This window comes from Abramis brama (assembly GCF_963993115.1).
Source record: "Abramis brama genome assembly, chromosome: 11".
In the NCBI taxonomy this organism is placed as follows: domain Eukaryota; kingdom Metazoa; phylum Chordata; class Actinopteri; order Cypriniformes; family Leuciscidae; genus Abramis; species Abramis brama.
The window spans coordinates 13,966,799-13,983,895 of record NC_139973.1 but is presented as its reverse complement, the minus strand read 5'-3'; the positions used below and the strand labels follow the sequence as shown (position 1 = coordinate 13,983,895).

General features: G+C 34.7%; 1 protein-coding gene across 1 annotated transcript in view; it reads right to left on the bottom strand.

Annotated features, from left to right (window-relative positions):
- Positions 1–10,161: 10,161 nt before the first annotated feature.
- Positions 10,162–17,097, bottom strand: part of nos1apa (nitric oxide synthase 1 (neuronal) adaptor protein a) — a 102,210-nt gene continuing 95,274 nt past the window's right edge. The window contains exons 11-12 of the mRNA XM_084129809.1: positions 15,445–15,733; positions 10,162–12,983 (exon numbers count right to left, since the gene is read on the bottom strand). Coding sequence (XP_083985935.1) covers positions 12,422–12,983; positions 15,445–15,733 — 851 coding nt within the window. The 3' untranslated portion in view covers positions 10,162–12,421. The remainder of the gene's footprint in view (positions 12,984–15,444; positions 15,734–17,097) is intronic.

The following is a 17,097-nucleotide window of genomic DNA, read 5'->3' as shown; positions in this document are numbered from 1 at the left end:
TGACACTGAAGACTGAAGTAATGCTGGTGAAAATTTTAAAATTTTAAAAACCTACCTTTTATTTTAAAAGTTAATAATATTTCAAAAATAATATTGTTTGGTGAGCATAATAGATTTCTTTCAAAAACATTAAAAATTATTAACAACCTTGAACTTTTGAACGGTAGATTCCAAAGACCCCCGTCTGTTTTATCAGTTTCCTGCAGTTCTCTGTAGCTCCACATCGCTGCCAGTATAAAGGTTCAGCAATTTACTGCAGTTTAATAAAAGAGGCCTTGTACAGGGCTCTCATTGAGGTAGGCAGTTTCCCAACTGAATGAATTACAAAAGGAGCTGTTTCAATGAGGCGGTATTAATTAGTGCAGGAGAGCTTGCTCACATCCAGGCGAAGTGGAAGATATGTGGTGTTGAAAGCGAATGTTAACCTGCGTTGCAGTCTTTCCCACTCGAATTAGCAAAACACCCATGCATGGCTGCACAATCTCGTTTCGGAATATGTATGGCAGAATGACTTACAGAGGATGTTATGGTTTAGGCTCACTGCCTTCTGGAGTCCCAAGTGTTTATGTTCACAGAAGATATGCACATGCATCTACACAGCACCTGTGACTTTTTGCGCAATTCGCATGTTCCCTAAAAGCAAACATGCTTATGCCAACATACTGTTCTATCCTAAGCCTGTTTCCTGTCAACAAGCTTTGCCTGAAACACAGCAGGAAAAAAGCTGTCCAACACAAGGCTGTATTTCGCTCAATGGATTTTGTGTTATTTTGAGAGAAGGAATATCCCATTTAAAAATCATACCATATTGCAGCATTTCTCAATCCTGAGAGTCCAAGCCCATACATTTTTAGTGGTGTTTGCATCAATATTTCTAAAGCTCATACCTTTGTATCATCTTCAGCACACACATACCGCATCATTTCTGACACGGATATAAATGAAACCTCAAATTATGAGGCTTGTTGAGGAAGCTGAACTATTTGTTTTGCCTAGTTTTATTTCATTTATTTTGTTAATATAGAAAATATGATAATATATAATTTGGTGTATATATATATACTTTTATGAAACTGGTCTGTGTACTGTTTGAAATTCTGAATTGTTTTGTCTATATATAATGTATATATTCACGATTAATCGTTAAAACATCACGATCTTGATTAAAACTCCCACGTGAATTCCTAAATGATAACGATTCGGCTTTGTCTATTAAACCTTTAAACCTTTGACAAGTACGATCACAGCGGAACATTTAAATCTGCGTTTGCGCTGTGGCTGACCCAGAGAGAGCAGTTGTCATGAATAGGATATATGTAGGTGGTGAAAAGAGATTATTAAATATGCATTTGTCACTGAATCATTCATTCCAGAGATTTGTTCAAAAAAGCTGATTCATCCAGCATCCAGTCTTTATGAGCAGCCCGTTCTCATCCCAAGTCGTCATATACTGACGCTTTCAAAATTTCTTCGATATCTGACGCACAAAGCACCCTTTAGCGTCCATATGAGACGCATAACCCTACCACAGACCTAAACCTACCCATAACCGAAGCGTCTCATATGGACGCTAAAGGGTGCTTTGTGCGTCGGATATTGAAGAATGTCTGAAAGTGACGATTTGGGGATGAGAATGCGTTGTTATGAGTGAGTCATTGAATCATTCATTCAATGTATGCATGCACATATATATATATATACCACTTTTATGAAACTTGATGGTGTCTTTTCTTCAGACTAAGTAGTTTTGCATAGTTTTATATTATATTACAAAATGCAGAAAATGAAGAATACAGAAAAAAATGTTTATTCAAAAATGTATTTACACTTTTAGAGAAAACTGTACAGAACAAATAAAACAATATATTGTTTTATAATACCTATAGCCCATCTTGCATCTTAGAACTGGACCCAAGCCTGAATGAAATATTGGAGCTTCATGCCTAACCACACTTGACTGAACAGCAAAAATGTAAAACATTGCCTTTGGGCATAGTGGGTGGAATCGTAAGCCGCTTGTTACTAGAGCACAGGTCTGAGGCAGCCAGAAGAGTGGATTTACTTTGCTGCCGTATTACCCTGGCCATTCCTTACTAATGCCAGCTATTTTCACTGTACTGACAATTTTGAATTGGTTAAAAATAGAGCAGACACCCTCTTTCTCTTCCTTCGACTCTCTCACCCTCTCACTCAGACGTAGCCTAACCATGCAAACCCAGAGGAATACTATATTCCCCATGAGATAAAAACCTACTGGAGAAAAAGCTCTTCACTAAACATTGCTCCTTATCTGAAACAAACATACACACGTGTGTGCTGTACTGTGACGATCAATAAGACAGATAAATGATAACTCAGTGGGTTGAAGCTGAGTCATGCAGTCTCATTGTGTTCTCTTTACCACTCGGAGGTCAGGATATCACTGATGGGAATCTGTGTGAGACCCAAACATCAATGGTTGTTGTGATTACAGGGAAAGATGGCCATACCCACATGGTCAGGAGTCTTATGCATTACAGCACACTGCATTCAGTGATGGCTGATTGTTATCGACGTCGCTGTCTCCAGATCTCAGGTACATTTATCTAACTGTCCATCAGTTCCCAGTCCTGACATTCTTCCCTATTTCTGGTAAGAAGTTCCAGTAAGTGATCTGGATTGTGCGTTTTAAGTTTAAAAGGATACTGGACCCAATAATGAATATTGTCATTCTGTCATTTACACTCCCTCATGTTGTTACCGCATGACTTTCTTTCTGCAATAGAAATTCTGAAGAAATGTGTTTGTCATCTTTCCATACAATTACAACAAATGGGGACTGTAGCTTTCAAGCCCAAAAAAAGACGCAAAAGCTTCATAAAAAGTATCATAAAGTGGTCCATATCCTTCTGAAGCCTTTGACAACTTTGTGTGAGAAATTTAATTCTTCACTGATGTTCCCCTTAAGTGAGCTGCTAACTTCTGTAATTGGATTATGGATTCACTGATTTCAATTATTATTTCAATGTTTACTACACAAAGCTATTACACTGTAAAAAAAAAAAAAAAAAGTTGCTGCCTTAAATTTTTAATTACAGTCAACTTGGATGTTAATGTCATTTCAACTTAAATTACATTAAACCGACTTTAAAAAATGAGTTGAATCTTGTATAACTTATTTTAATGAGTTGAAGAAGCAATGTAAAAACATGCTGTCAACTTATTTGTAATATAATCTTTTACAGTGAATGTATTTTAGATGACTACATATATACTGCATATAGTCATATGGACCACGTTTATGATGCATTTGTGTCCTTTTTGAAGTTTCAGACTTGAGTCTTGTATATAATCTGGACTTAGAATATAGCGCATGAGTCAAATGACTGCTTTATGATACTTTTATTGTGGTTTTCCATACTTTTGGGAGTTTAAAAGCTCCTCAATTGTATACAAAAAAACATTACCAATAGAATTCTTCAAAATTTTCCCTTAGGCATCGTTGTTCATTGGATGATTCTTGTCAAAACAAACATTTATTTTCACATCGCTTTTTATGCATGTGGTAATTTTAGATTTTTGATTTGCTCAGTATGGCTGCAGAAAAGCACAGCAGTGACTGTCACCATAGTAACACACTAACAAACCGAACTCTGTTCTTCAGGATTGTGCCTGCAGAGTCTCTTTACACAAACAGTGTTCTGGGTCTTCTCTTGGCAGACAGATGAACGGGAGCTGGAATGTAAACAGGAGGCAGGATTTGTGAATACGCAGCATGTCATCTTTATTTAGCACCCTGCCGGTGACATGATTATTTTTCTACATTGCACAGTAATAACCCTCCTGGTTACATACTGGACATCTAGCTGATATTGTTATTGAATAAAGAGTCATGCAGGCTGAAGACTCTGTGGTGCGTCTGGGGAAATGAGCCAGGGCTACAACAAATGCTAAAGTGTGATTGGAAGTACTTTGGAGTTTCTAGTTTTAAAAAACAGAAATTTTGAAAAGAATAAGTCAGGGGTGACTAAACTTTTTTAAAGGGGGCCAGATTCGATGTTGTGTTGGACACATCTGGGGGCCGGACAGTGTGGTTTCTATAATGGCATTTTGGTAATTAGTCTATAAACTAATTATATTTAGTATAAATACAAATGAACAAGCTTATACAAAAAATTCTGTAATTTGGCCTATATTTCATTACTGCTTTAATACATGTCTACATTAATAATATAATCAAATTAGATTTATGCCATACCACGGTTACAGTTATGTAATTTATAATGGCAGATACAAAGTCTTTGAATCTAAATTCAAACCTTTATTTTATTTTATTTTATTTCAGTAGGCTATTTTAGGATTCACTTGGCAGTTGTAGAAATGATCTGCTCTTTTTCCCATGTGCTTAGACATGGAAACTCTGTTAAATACTGCTTATGGCAATGTTTAACAATTCATATTATTTGGTACTAATAGTGTTCTTGTGCACCTGTATAGCTTCTCAAGTTGATGTCTGCTGTTTTTTAATTAATATGATTATTTATGACATGTTCTAGTAAATGCTGGGTTGTTTAAACCCATGTTTGGGTCAATATGGACAAACCCAATCATTGGTTTACATTTTTTAAATTACATTTTTAAACCCAACGGTTGGGTTTGTCCATATTTGACCCGAAAATGAAACATTTTTCAAATTAAACCCATTCCTAATTGTATGTTTTTAGAAGCAAGCCCATATGTAGTATTATAGCATTAATTATTGTTCAACGTAACTTTCCTGGTTCTGGCTAAGTTACTGGGATGCTGTTCATTAAAAACATCATTCATACATAATGAAGATCCTTTACCTTCAGCATGAAAATGAAAGCCATCTCATCTAGGAAAGACTGATCTTTACATGATGTTTAATCAGGTTTAGATTAGAAAATTGAGCAGTCTGAATATACCAAATATTCATTCACTTCAGTGCATGACAGACTCTAGCATTAGAATGCTCATTAATCATGCAAAAGGGTTTAAGTATGATCAGATATACTCAAATTATTTATCTTAGGGCTCACTTTTAGAAAATCGTCCTTGTGCATTATCTTGAATTCAGTTTACTTTGACAGAGATGTTTGTTTGAAAAGAGAGTATAGAGAGAAATTTACATGAACAAATACAGTATTCGTTGCTCATGTCTGTGGACTTAAGGTTATGACATACTATCTGTGTTTTTAGAATGAAATTGTGAATGGAGAAGATTTGAAACCAGTTTCTGTGTTTGTTTTTTTAAGCGCAAACTAGTTGCAGACTAAAAGGGAAAGTTCACCTAAAAACAAAAATTCTTTCACCATGCACTCAGTCGTGTGTTGTTTTAAACTTGTATGCATTTTATTTTATTCAACAGAACACAAAAAATAGGTATTCTGAAGAATGTTGGGATCCAAACAATATTGATTATCACTGTATGAACAGACTTTAAAAAAAATAAATAACTTATTTTGTGTTCCACAGAAGAACGAAGGTCATAGCTTTGAAACGAGTGAATGAATGATGAGAATTTTCATTTTTGTGTAAACTGTCTTATCACAAGCTTCGGTCTTGAATTGTGAATTTGGCTAGATCTGGGTGTCCGACGGTGCAGGTAAAGAGAAGGAATATGAGAAAAAATATGTTAATGTATCTAATAAGGTAAAGTAATAGTGTAAAGAAAGGGATCTGCAGCAGGTCATAAGCACACTTCATTTAACCTGATTAAACAAATGAGTCTTCAGTGTGTAGAATAAATAAAAATGGTGCTTCTGCATTTGTGTGAGAATATTGGACTGATAAGATCATATTTTCTGGATTTAGTTGATCTACTGCATTTTGAACAAGCTACAGCTTATTTATGGAAATACTGGGGCATCCAGCCAAAAGTACATTACAATAATCAAGTCTTGACCTTTTCTGCATCTCAAATAGAAAGATATTTTGTAACTTATATTTATGAGATGGGGAAATGCTGTTATGAATTAGAAACATTAGAAAAGTGGCCTTCAAATGCTAATGACATGCTTGCTAATATCACACAAAGAGAACATGTACAAGGAAAACAACAAAGAGCCTTTAATGTGGCAGTTATACAATACAATCATAATTCTCAAACGCATCAAGAAAAAAGAAGTGTTGCTTCAAATGATCTTAAATATGAAATAATACATGACAGATGAAGAAGAAGCAGAGGGTGTAAATGAAATGTCCTTTGTTAACAATATTCATTGACTCATCCATGCACGTATGCATTCAACTGGTTAAATGATTATGGGTCACAGATTTCATTTTGAATTAATATTCAACACTATTAAGAATAAACCATTCATTTATTTCAATAAGGGAGTTATGCTTATCAAAGTAGGCCAACATGAGGTTTTAGGCCACCTTATCAGGGAGGTCATTGTCATGTAAATTCAGAACTGTCATATTAGCATATACATAGACTGCAAACTATTGCTTTAAAGTCACCATGAAATCCAAATGGACCGTTCTTATTTGATGGAATATTGGAGTGTTTATTATAAATTATTTATCTGTGCCCATCATTATTTTTTAATTCATCTGCCCTCGTAATCTTTAATCAAAATAACTTCCCCCTCATTCTTGCAGTGAAATCTCTTCGCTTCTCTGATGATGTGTTTTAGGGTGGGACAGTCTGTCACTCATACGACATCACAGCAATAGCAAACCACAAACATCCAATCAGGTCCTGCCCTCATTTTTTTCTTGTTCGAGAAGCCGATATATTTCTGCATCCCAATTCAGAGGCTGCATCTTTCGAAGGCCGCATTCGAAGGTCGATTGCGTCACCGCATGCGCGACAAAGACTGTCCCAACTCGAAGGCTCCAAATGCGTCATTCATTTCCCGTGAAATGAAGGATACAGCAGATGGATCCTTTGTGGTCTTACACTCCAGAATTCATTCTGCGATGGTGACGATAGGATTTTTGTGAGAAATTGCCAAATGACACTTTTAAACGCAAGTACTGGGTTTCAACTTATATCTAATGATACGTAAAAAAATATATATATATATTTTAAAGTGGTTCAAATGTTGATATAGCTTACTAAGATGCGATTATGTTTAGTTTATACTCTTTATTATGTACAGAAATGGCCCATGGTGAACATATTTAGACAGTTTGTGAACCCTGTTTTGTTTTAAGTCAAGTTTCAAAAAATTATGATGCAAATGCAAATGAAGCAAGAACTTGGTTCATAATCATGAATCTGATATGTTAGTTAGATGACCATTTAGAAACAGAGTCTTTTCTCTGCATTGCCAAAAGCAAGTGTGGTAAGTGTGCAACAGGAAGCACTCGGTTTGGATGGAAGGATGGAAGTGAAACAATGCCTGGAGAACTGCCAGAAGCTCCAGGTTAGTGACGTATTAATCCCTGATCTGAGAGTTTCACTGTTGAAAAACTTTCTCTCACCTTACATAATTTGCTCTTTAAGCCAACATAGCAATTCATTGTCGTCTCATTCACTGGGACCCTGTTGAGTGATACTGGGAAACTTATTTTTCCCCCACTTACATTAACAACATAAAATACAGAACTTTCTTAGTGAGTAAAATGTGCAAAAGATAAAATGTGCAAAAAAAAATAGTGATCATTTATAGGAACCATTATTATGTGCAGATAAAGATAATTTCACAATATCTCAACCATCTTAAAATTTAAAAGAGAAATGAGGAACAAAATGACCAGAGATTCAAGTACTGTTTATAATAAACTATCCTAAACTGGATACTGGAACAATAGTAGTAAATTAGTAACTTTGTAGTAGTAGTAGTAATATTCAGGCCTGTTTCATATTCTGTTGGGATACAGAAAGTTAAATACTCACTTTAAATAGGACTGTAAAAGACACAAGAAAAAAATCTCAGCAGAGAGATGTACAAGGACACCAAATGAATTCTGACATTGCATTCTTCACCTCCTGCAAGAAATCCAGCACTAAATTAAAGTATCCCTTCTTCCTCCTCCTGTGACATGATACATCCAATCTGAAAAATGTCTCATTTGATCTAAATCTCAACATCAGCAATTCTTTGTGGAGACATTTTGTCCAAAAGAACTTTATAGATAACTGCTCAAACTTTTGGGGTCGGTAAGGTTTTTGGTTTTTGAAAGACATCTCTCGTACTCGAGAAGGCTGCATCAAAAAATACAGTTAAAAAGATTTATTCCTGTCATGTTAGATCTGAATTTTCAGCATCATTACTCCAGTCTTCAGTGCCACATGATCCTTCAGAAATCATTCTAATATGCTGGTTTGGTGCTCAAGAAATATTTTGAACACAGTAGCACTGCTTCACCTAATATTTTTGTGAATTATTTTTTTTTTTTTTCAGGATTCTTTGATTAATAGAAGTTTCAAAAGAACATAATTTATCTGAAATATATATTTTTTGTTACAATGAAAATGTATTTAGTGTCATTTTTGAGCAAATTAATGCGTCCTTGCTTGAATAAAATAATTAATAAAAAAAAAAAAAATAAAAAAATCGTACTGACCCCAAACCTTTGAACGGTAGTATATATATATATATATATATATATATATATTATATATATATATATATATATATATAAATAAATAACGCACTATATAAATATCTAGTAGTATACAATGTAAGGCTAAATAAATCAAATGCAATTTAATGCATTTTACCTGAATCACATTTTATTTCATTATTTACTGAATCACAAACACCAGTAATAATGGCAATGATGAACAGATCAAATTGCACAGAAAAGTTTGGAGCAAAGCAAAGTATCTGGGCTGATGTAACAATCATGGGATCAATTCCACACCAACCCCATAAATATATACTGACAAATAATTAAATTCCAAAACTGATTTCAATACTCTATTGTCATTCATAATTCTACCCATATGCAAAACCTTTTCTTCAGCTTAAAAGCTACCTTCATGCTTAAAGTTGTCAGTTTAAACAGGATGTCTGGCTGGCAGTGATCAAAAGGTTATGTTTTAGGAAAAGAAACCTTAAAACACTGGATATGACTACAATAAGTAGGATAGAGAGACCTGCCCACTGGCCCAAATTGAGTTGGACACTGTGCCACTGTGCTACGGGTGGGGTTGAATTGTGGCCCACCCAATCAGAAGTCGGTCATTTTCCAAATAGATCATTAAACAATTTAATAAACAATAATAATTATAATGTCTTATCACACTATAATAGTATATATTTAGTTAAAAGAATGATTATTGCAATGGTCAATTACAGGCAGTTTCCTTGTTTTATCTCTTCCTAGAGGTGTATTGTCAAAATTAAGTTTAATATGATTTGATATTATCAACTACAAAATTACATTGCTATTGGGGACAGGCTTTAAAATGGATTAGATCGTATCTATCAGACCTTTACCATTTAGTCTATTTAAACAGGGAAAAATCTAAGATAACGTCAGTAAATTATGGAGTGCCACAAGGATCTGTGTTAGGCCCTCCGCTATTTTCAATATATATGCTGCCACTTGGTAATATTACAAGAAAACATGGAATTAGTTTCCAGTTATGTCGATGACACTCAGTTATACATTTCATCACGACCAAATAAAATCTCTAAAGTTGCAAGAAATCTCTCCAAGTTGAGTGTGTAAAACATCGGATGACCAGTAATTTTCTTCTATTAAATTCGGAAGACTGAGGTATTACTTGCTGGACCAAAAACCTGTACACAATCTCTTAGAATACAATTTGCATCTAGAAGGATTTACTGTTACTTCATCCTCTACAGGTAAAGACCTGGGTGTTAGATTAGACAGCAACTTGATTTTCGAAAATCATATTTCATGTGTTACAAAAACAACCTTCTGCCACCTCAGAAACATTGCTAAGCTACAGAACATGTTACCTGATTCGGATGCAGAAAAGCTAGATCATGCATTACTAGGTGGATTTAGGGTGATGGCAGCTTCATGGTTAAGAATCAGTTCTGATCAACAAAAGCTTGCAGGTTTAGTGGCATGTCTCAAGAGGCACTGCAATCATCATAGTCCTGCTTTATTGCTGTTACATTTATTACAGACCCTGTAAATTCCCTTTGAATTGAAAAATAAGTTGCATAAAATCCATTTCCTGAAAATAACGGCACCCAGACCCAAAATGTGTCATGAATAGACAATTCGTATAATGGGAAATCACTTTAATATATCCAGCTTCTCAAAATACATTTCAGTGCACCGAAAACCTTCATATACATGCGTTTTTCCTTCAACATCCTTTTTCCTTCATTCAAACAAACCGTGACAATGATGCGACCACTTTGATTGAAATTAAAATACATAAATCATCACAGAAAAATTAGTAATAACATTAGGAATAACATTCCATGTTAAGTTTCCATCAAGAATCTTCTCAACTCTAAACACCGTCTAAAAAAGCTAAAATAAGATAAATATCCTTTTATTTCATTCATTCAGCTGTTGTTTTGCCAGCACTTATACATAGAAGTTATAAAGGCGTTTTATAAAATACTTTGACTTCATATCTGATGGCCCAGTAACAGTACAAGTGGTCCATAATAATTCAACTCATCACCTGCAAATGTACACTCTGAATTCTTATTTTAGTGTCCAAACTTTTAGAGTTTTTATGCATGATTGCACATATAGTATGACAACGGTAGTGTAACCAAAACATGTGGTACGGAAATACATTCATAAAGCGCATAGAGATTTATTAATGCTATGATGCCAAAACATACATGACAACTCAAAACTTTCGTTCAGTCTTTCATAATGCATAAAAGCTATTTTATGCCAAGACTTGCATCTTTGAATTGCAATCGACATCTCAGTACATCCGTACATATATATGCAGGCTGACAGTGTATCTCTATAAATAATGGGAGCGTAAATAGCGGCATTGTTAGCAACGGAAAAGCCAGAAATCTCTCCAGAGGAGCCATTCTGTGCGATAAAGAACAGGCCTGAGGAGAATGTCATGGGAGTCGGGCTGTCTACACAAACAAGAGGATGAGGATCGAGATTAGTGTCGAGTTATGGCATTCCAGGAAATTTCAGAACCCTTCTGCATACCTTCATGTTGACTGACCCTCATTACTGACATTCCTCAAGCCATCAGCACCTTGACGATTATCGCTAAGGTATGATCCTAGACTCTTTATGAGACTTTAAAAGTTGATCTAGAGGTCAGTGTCAAAAACAACACGGAAGCAGTACACACAGTACATACAGCTACCGTTAGGTGCATACTGCTTCATGGACTGACACAAGGCCATGTGATTATGACATTGAGCATAAGGTCAGAGTTGTGGTCATAAAACACAACACTAGCATCTATAAAGTCAAGCTTGTAAAACTGAAATGAAGCAAAAAAACAAAACAAAACAAACAAACAAACATATAAAGACATGAAATGCTGCCCACTTTTACAACAGTAAAAGACAGCTTCAGAGGTATTACAGTAACACTGCAAAAAGAATTTTTTTGTCTAATTTTCCAGTACAAAATATCAAAAAATCCTTCAAAGAAGATAAATGTACATACTTTTTTAGAGACAAATTTTACAACACTGCATAAATAAGACTTATTTTCAATGATGTACACTATCGTTCAAAAGTTTGCAGTTGGTACAATTTTTTTTTGAAGGCTGCATTTACTTGATAAAAAAGCAGAAACATTTATCTGAAAATGTTTTTAAATGTAATTTATTCCTGTGATGGCAAAGCTAAATTTTCCAGCATCATTACTTCAGTCCTATGTGTCATTATAGTGATCCTATAAAAATAATTTGAATATGCTTATTTGCTGCTCAAGAAACATTTAGTATCATTATCAATATAGAAAACAGCTGCTTAAAATATTTAATAAGATTCTTTGATGAATCGAAAGTTGAAAAGAACAGCATTTATATGAAATAGAAATCTTTTGTAACATTATAAATGTTTTGCCTGTACTGTTTATACTTGTGTGAAAAAATCTGTCATGTTGCAGAGAGAAATACAAAATACACTAATATTCAAGATATAACGGGAAGTCGTCTTAATATCTTATGCAGTGTTCCTTTTCAAGCAAATTAATTAATCTGTAAATTCTACTGGAATATTTGACTGGAAAAAAAGTCAAGAAATACTTTTTTTTTGCAGTGTAGTATTGACTTTGGTTTTTGTTAATTGATTCATCATGGTTTTTTTCTAATTACAGGTCCACAAATACTTTAAAATACAATCTTTCAAAGAATTATGCTGCTATGATTACAAAAAAAACCTGTGATTTTCATCATCTGAATAATTATATCTACGAAATAACTAAGTACAATCAGTGGTACTTTGCTATAAAGGCAAAATATGAAATGCAGAATGAAAGCAGTCTAAATGACTGATTCAAGCCACTTTGGCCTCTCTTTTGTCATTGTGGAAGCCTGCTATTCAAATGACAGCAGGTCAGGGTGGGATTCTTCGTTCTCCAAGTTGAGGGTTCGGTAATCCACAGTGCCGTTCCCCAACAGTTCCCCCTCAGAGACGCTGATGCGGCAGCCCCCTTTCCCTGGACACGGGGTGGAAGCCATTCTAGTTTCCGAGTTGGCCAGTTTCTTTGGGTCCAGATTGTCTTTGTGAATGAGATCTGGAACAGAAAGCAGCAGCTGTGACTGATCGACAGCCTCAGAATTTTTCTCATCCGTCAGGACAGCTGTGGGCTCGTTTTTTAGTTCTAATCCGGGCCTTTTCTCCATCTGGCTGTCGACACGGTCGCCGGGTTCTGAAGGGTTCTCAAGGCCGGACTCTTCAAGGCTCGGCTCAGACTGAAGCTCAGCTTTATCTTTGGTGATCTTGTCAGGTGAGGAGACGAAGGAGGATTCTGGGGAGGCCACCACGGGGTCAGAGGATATCATCATGTCCTGGGTGGTCTTCAGGGCACGTGGGAGACGCTTTTTACCGGTGGGAGGTGGGGGATCGAGCCGAGGGAAGGAGTCCAGGGACATGTGACTGTGTGAGAGAAGGGAAAAAAAAGCAAAGACACAATGTGATCATGCAAGGCAGAATGACAATGAAAGATCAGAGCAAATATGTGGTCTGAATTTCTTCAGTTTTCTTGCATGGTGGTCCAAAATGATACTACAAAAAAAAAAAAAAAAAAAAAGATTTGTAAGACTACATCATCTCTCTTACTCGGTCTTACTGTTGAATTCAGAAGATCATTTTTGGGCAGGAAAAAAAGATGAGGAGAAGACAATTCATGCTTTGCCTCAAAGTTGACAGCTGACATTATACTCCATGTAAAAGTTTTAATTGCATTTTGCTAATTCTTTTATAATAATTATACATGACCTTTTTAATAAAATGTATTAAAAAATAGAAGGTAAAACAGTGACAAAACTTTTACTTTAATATTTTTTTTTGTCTGAAAGAAAGAATACTTTTCAAGGATGCATTAAATCAATCAAAAGTTACAGTTACATCAAATCAATTCATCAAAGAATCCTGAAAAAGAAAAAACTATCACAGTTTCCAAAAATATTGATTATAATATTGATTATAAGAAATGTTTCTGGAGTAATGGCTGCTGATAATTTAGCGTTTGACTTCACATAAATCATTTACATTTTTAAAAATATGTTAAAATAGAAAAAAGTTATTTTTAATCATAATAGTATTTAGTTTTACTGTATTTTTCGATTGTTTGGTGAGGAGACTTCTTTCAAAAAAAAAGAAAAAAAAAAGTACTCATTCAAACTTTTAAATGGTAGAGTATAATATATATGTTGATATATTATAAAATTATGTTAAAAAAAGTCCATGGACAAGAACATTAGATGCAAGAATGTCATGGTCTTCTCAAGTCACATGAGATGCTCACAGTCATTTAGTCAAATTTTTGTCTACATAATTGTGAACTTACCATAAATCTCCCATGATAAGTGCGCAATTCCCTCAATAATGTCACATGCTATGCAATAATAGCCTTTCTAGAGATAAGAAGTTGGTTTCTTGTAAATGCATTATTTCATTTATTATTTTATGATCGTGGAATTTGCACTTGGTCTGTTGAAGATATGAAAGTTGATGAGTTGATCAAAGTCTATGGGATATTTTTTTATCCGTTTAAACATATCATTCATCCCTGTGGCACGAATGGTGAAGGATGGCTAACATTAAAAGTAGGCATTTGTTTAAAGCGCTAACTCCAAGTATGAGACCTAGTAATGTATTTCAACGATTGTCTTAGCAAGCACTACAATCGTTATCATAAATGCATTATTTCCATAAAATTTATAAGCAGGTATAATAAAAAAGCTTGAAGGAATGTGCATACTAGATGTTGCACAACTGGTAATATTTCAGCCAATTTAACCAAACCCTTGACAAGTCAAAGTTTGCCTGATGCAACACATACACAATGACTCATAGACACATGTACATTCTCTTGAAGGCTGCTGATAATGATGGCGGATACAGTTGCCTTCATGAAAATACTTTTTTTCTCTCTCTCAGAGATGTCAGTCAAATCTCAGCAGTAACCCATGGGGTTCTCATATAATAACAGTGTTCAAAGACATTTCTCCTGTTTTCACATTCACTGCTGAAAGAGATGTGAACTGCAACAGAACAATATGGCCGATCTGTCACGATGAATGACGGTCTGTAAGGACTGAATGAACTGATCAATATATGAGTGCCATCAATCGATTTAACTAACTAATTAAATCATACATTTTTCTGTTTTTTTCTCAATTTCTGGAAGAAATTAGTAATTACAGCCATTCAACATATAACAGTAATATTTTTTAACATTTAATAGGCTTTAAAATGTATAACTTTTAATTTAAGTGAACTTAGATGCTAAATCTAAGATAGATGGGCTTTAAAATGTAGATAGGATTGCAGATAGGCTAGATAGGCTTTAAAATGTATAACTGTTAATTTAAGTGAACTTAGATGCTGGCCTTGGATGCTGCATTAATTGCATTAAATATTTTAACATGTTAAACTGAACATATTAATAATCGCAGATACTAATATGTTATTTTTGTCAGCCATAATATGTAATATATCTATATATCAAGGGTGCCAATACTTCTGACCAGGACTGCATATATACGGACTCCATAAACACACTTTGGATGGAATACATTCACTCAACATTAGTGGATGAAAGTGTACTGGAACTAGATCAACAATCACCCCATGTTTAGAGGAATATTTTGTTTACTTCCTTTTTTATTTGACATTTGTTAGACAGGACAGTAAAAAGGGAGTATCAGATTGGGACATATCGCAGTCCAGCCTTGAATCTGCTTCAGTAGAAGCACTATGGTGATTAAAATGTCAAAAGCAAGTGCAACGCCTGACAATTTCCAAGCAATTTTATTCTTAGCATGAAGTCAATTGAACATAATGAGCGTATTGAGGTCATTGCCGTTTGCAGCTGTGAGTGTGAAATCTTTACCTGTTTTTTGCTGTATTGTGTCCTATCTCAGTGAGGTTGGACCACACTGGCTCCACGTTCTTATTCACCTCCGTGACTCCAATGTCTCCAAAGCTGTTGGGATCTTTTCGGCGGAGCAAGTCGTTTACCTTCGCACCCATGGCTTTGCCCAAGTTCAGGGCGTTTTTTAGGTGCTGGCTGCCACCCGTCCTGGATCCTGCCAGGGCAGACGTGTCTGTGGAGCCTGCCGGACGAAAGTTCAGCTTCGGCTGTTCCGCAGCATTGCAGTTCTCAAACATGCTTTGGTCCACTAAAGAACAAAACAACAAAAAGGTTTTCAGACAAAGTGAGGCACTGGGGAACTTTACTGTATTTAAATGAACATTTAAAAGTGAGCTGTGTCTTCAGTAGCTTTTGTACAGACTTAAATGCATGACTGTTTAACACTGAAAGCACAACACTGCTAGACAGTGTTCATTTAACCAGTTTGTTCAACATAAACCCAATATTGCTACATTTAACCTTGTTTAATCCATCAGATTAAATGTAGGGATGCACTTTTTTATTTTATTTTATTTAGAATTATTATTATTATTAATTATCTTATAAAGGCTGATAACTGATAAATAATGATTATTAAATTTCTACCCTATTTTACAGATACTTTTTTTTAAAAAGCATACAAAAAATCATTCTAAATTCTACAAGTGGATTTGGGCATCACCAAAAATTCTCATTTTGAGGTTGGCAAAAAATTACAGTGTAATTAAATTATAAATGAGAATTAGGTGATGGCAAATGGAATATAAATGTAAAAACATGCACAATGAAATATCCAATATATCATCAATAGCAACAGATACCAATTTAAAAAAGAAAAATAATACATTTAAACGACATATCAATATATTGTGCATTCCTATTTTCATGCAGTGGTGATTAAGCATTTTATACATAAAATGTTGAACAATGGACACAAATTCATGCAAAAAAACAAACAAAAAAACAACACAATGACACCAACATAGGCAGAAAATCGAATGTGTCAAGTCACAACATTTCATGTTTCTTACCTCAGAACCATTATTTCATGGTTAGCATTCAAATTGACAAAGAAAGCATGATTTATTTTTTGCATCTATACAGATATTCTTTAAAAAAAAAACTGTATATTAATGCTCAAATATGAAACTACAGTGCAACTTTGAACTTTTACATCACAATATAAAAATAAATGAAAATTTACCTTTTACATAAATGGTGACTGAAGAGAGGTAGACCGACAGTGATAAATATGGAAAGATAGAAACAGCAATTTGCCAACAAAAGTGCCTCTGACATGGTGTTCCATTTCAAATTCAACTTCAATTTAGGCCATTCAAAGCGGTTTACAATAAAAGCTGTATGGCTCTAATCAAATGTGATTTCAAGAAATTATTGATGTGGCATAGTTATTTGCTCGTGGAGGAGTAAGAATTCTCATTAGCTGGTGACAGTCTCTTGTTGACGACAAACACGGGCCACATGCGAGACTAGAGAGGCTTTTCTACACAAATATTTGACAAAGGGAAGTTATTTTGATGCTGACAATGTCTTTGCTCTGCAGGCAAGGCAAACAGATGAATGAGGGAAGTTTGTGTGCCAAAAACAGCGTGTTGTTGTCATGGTAATCAG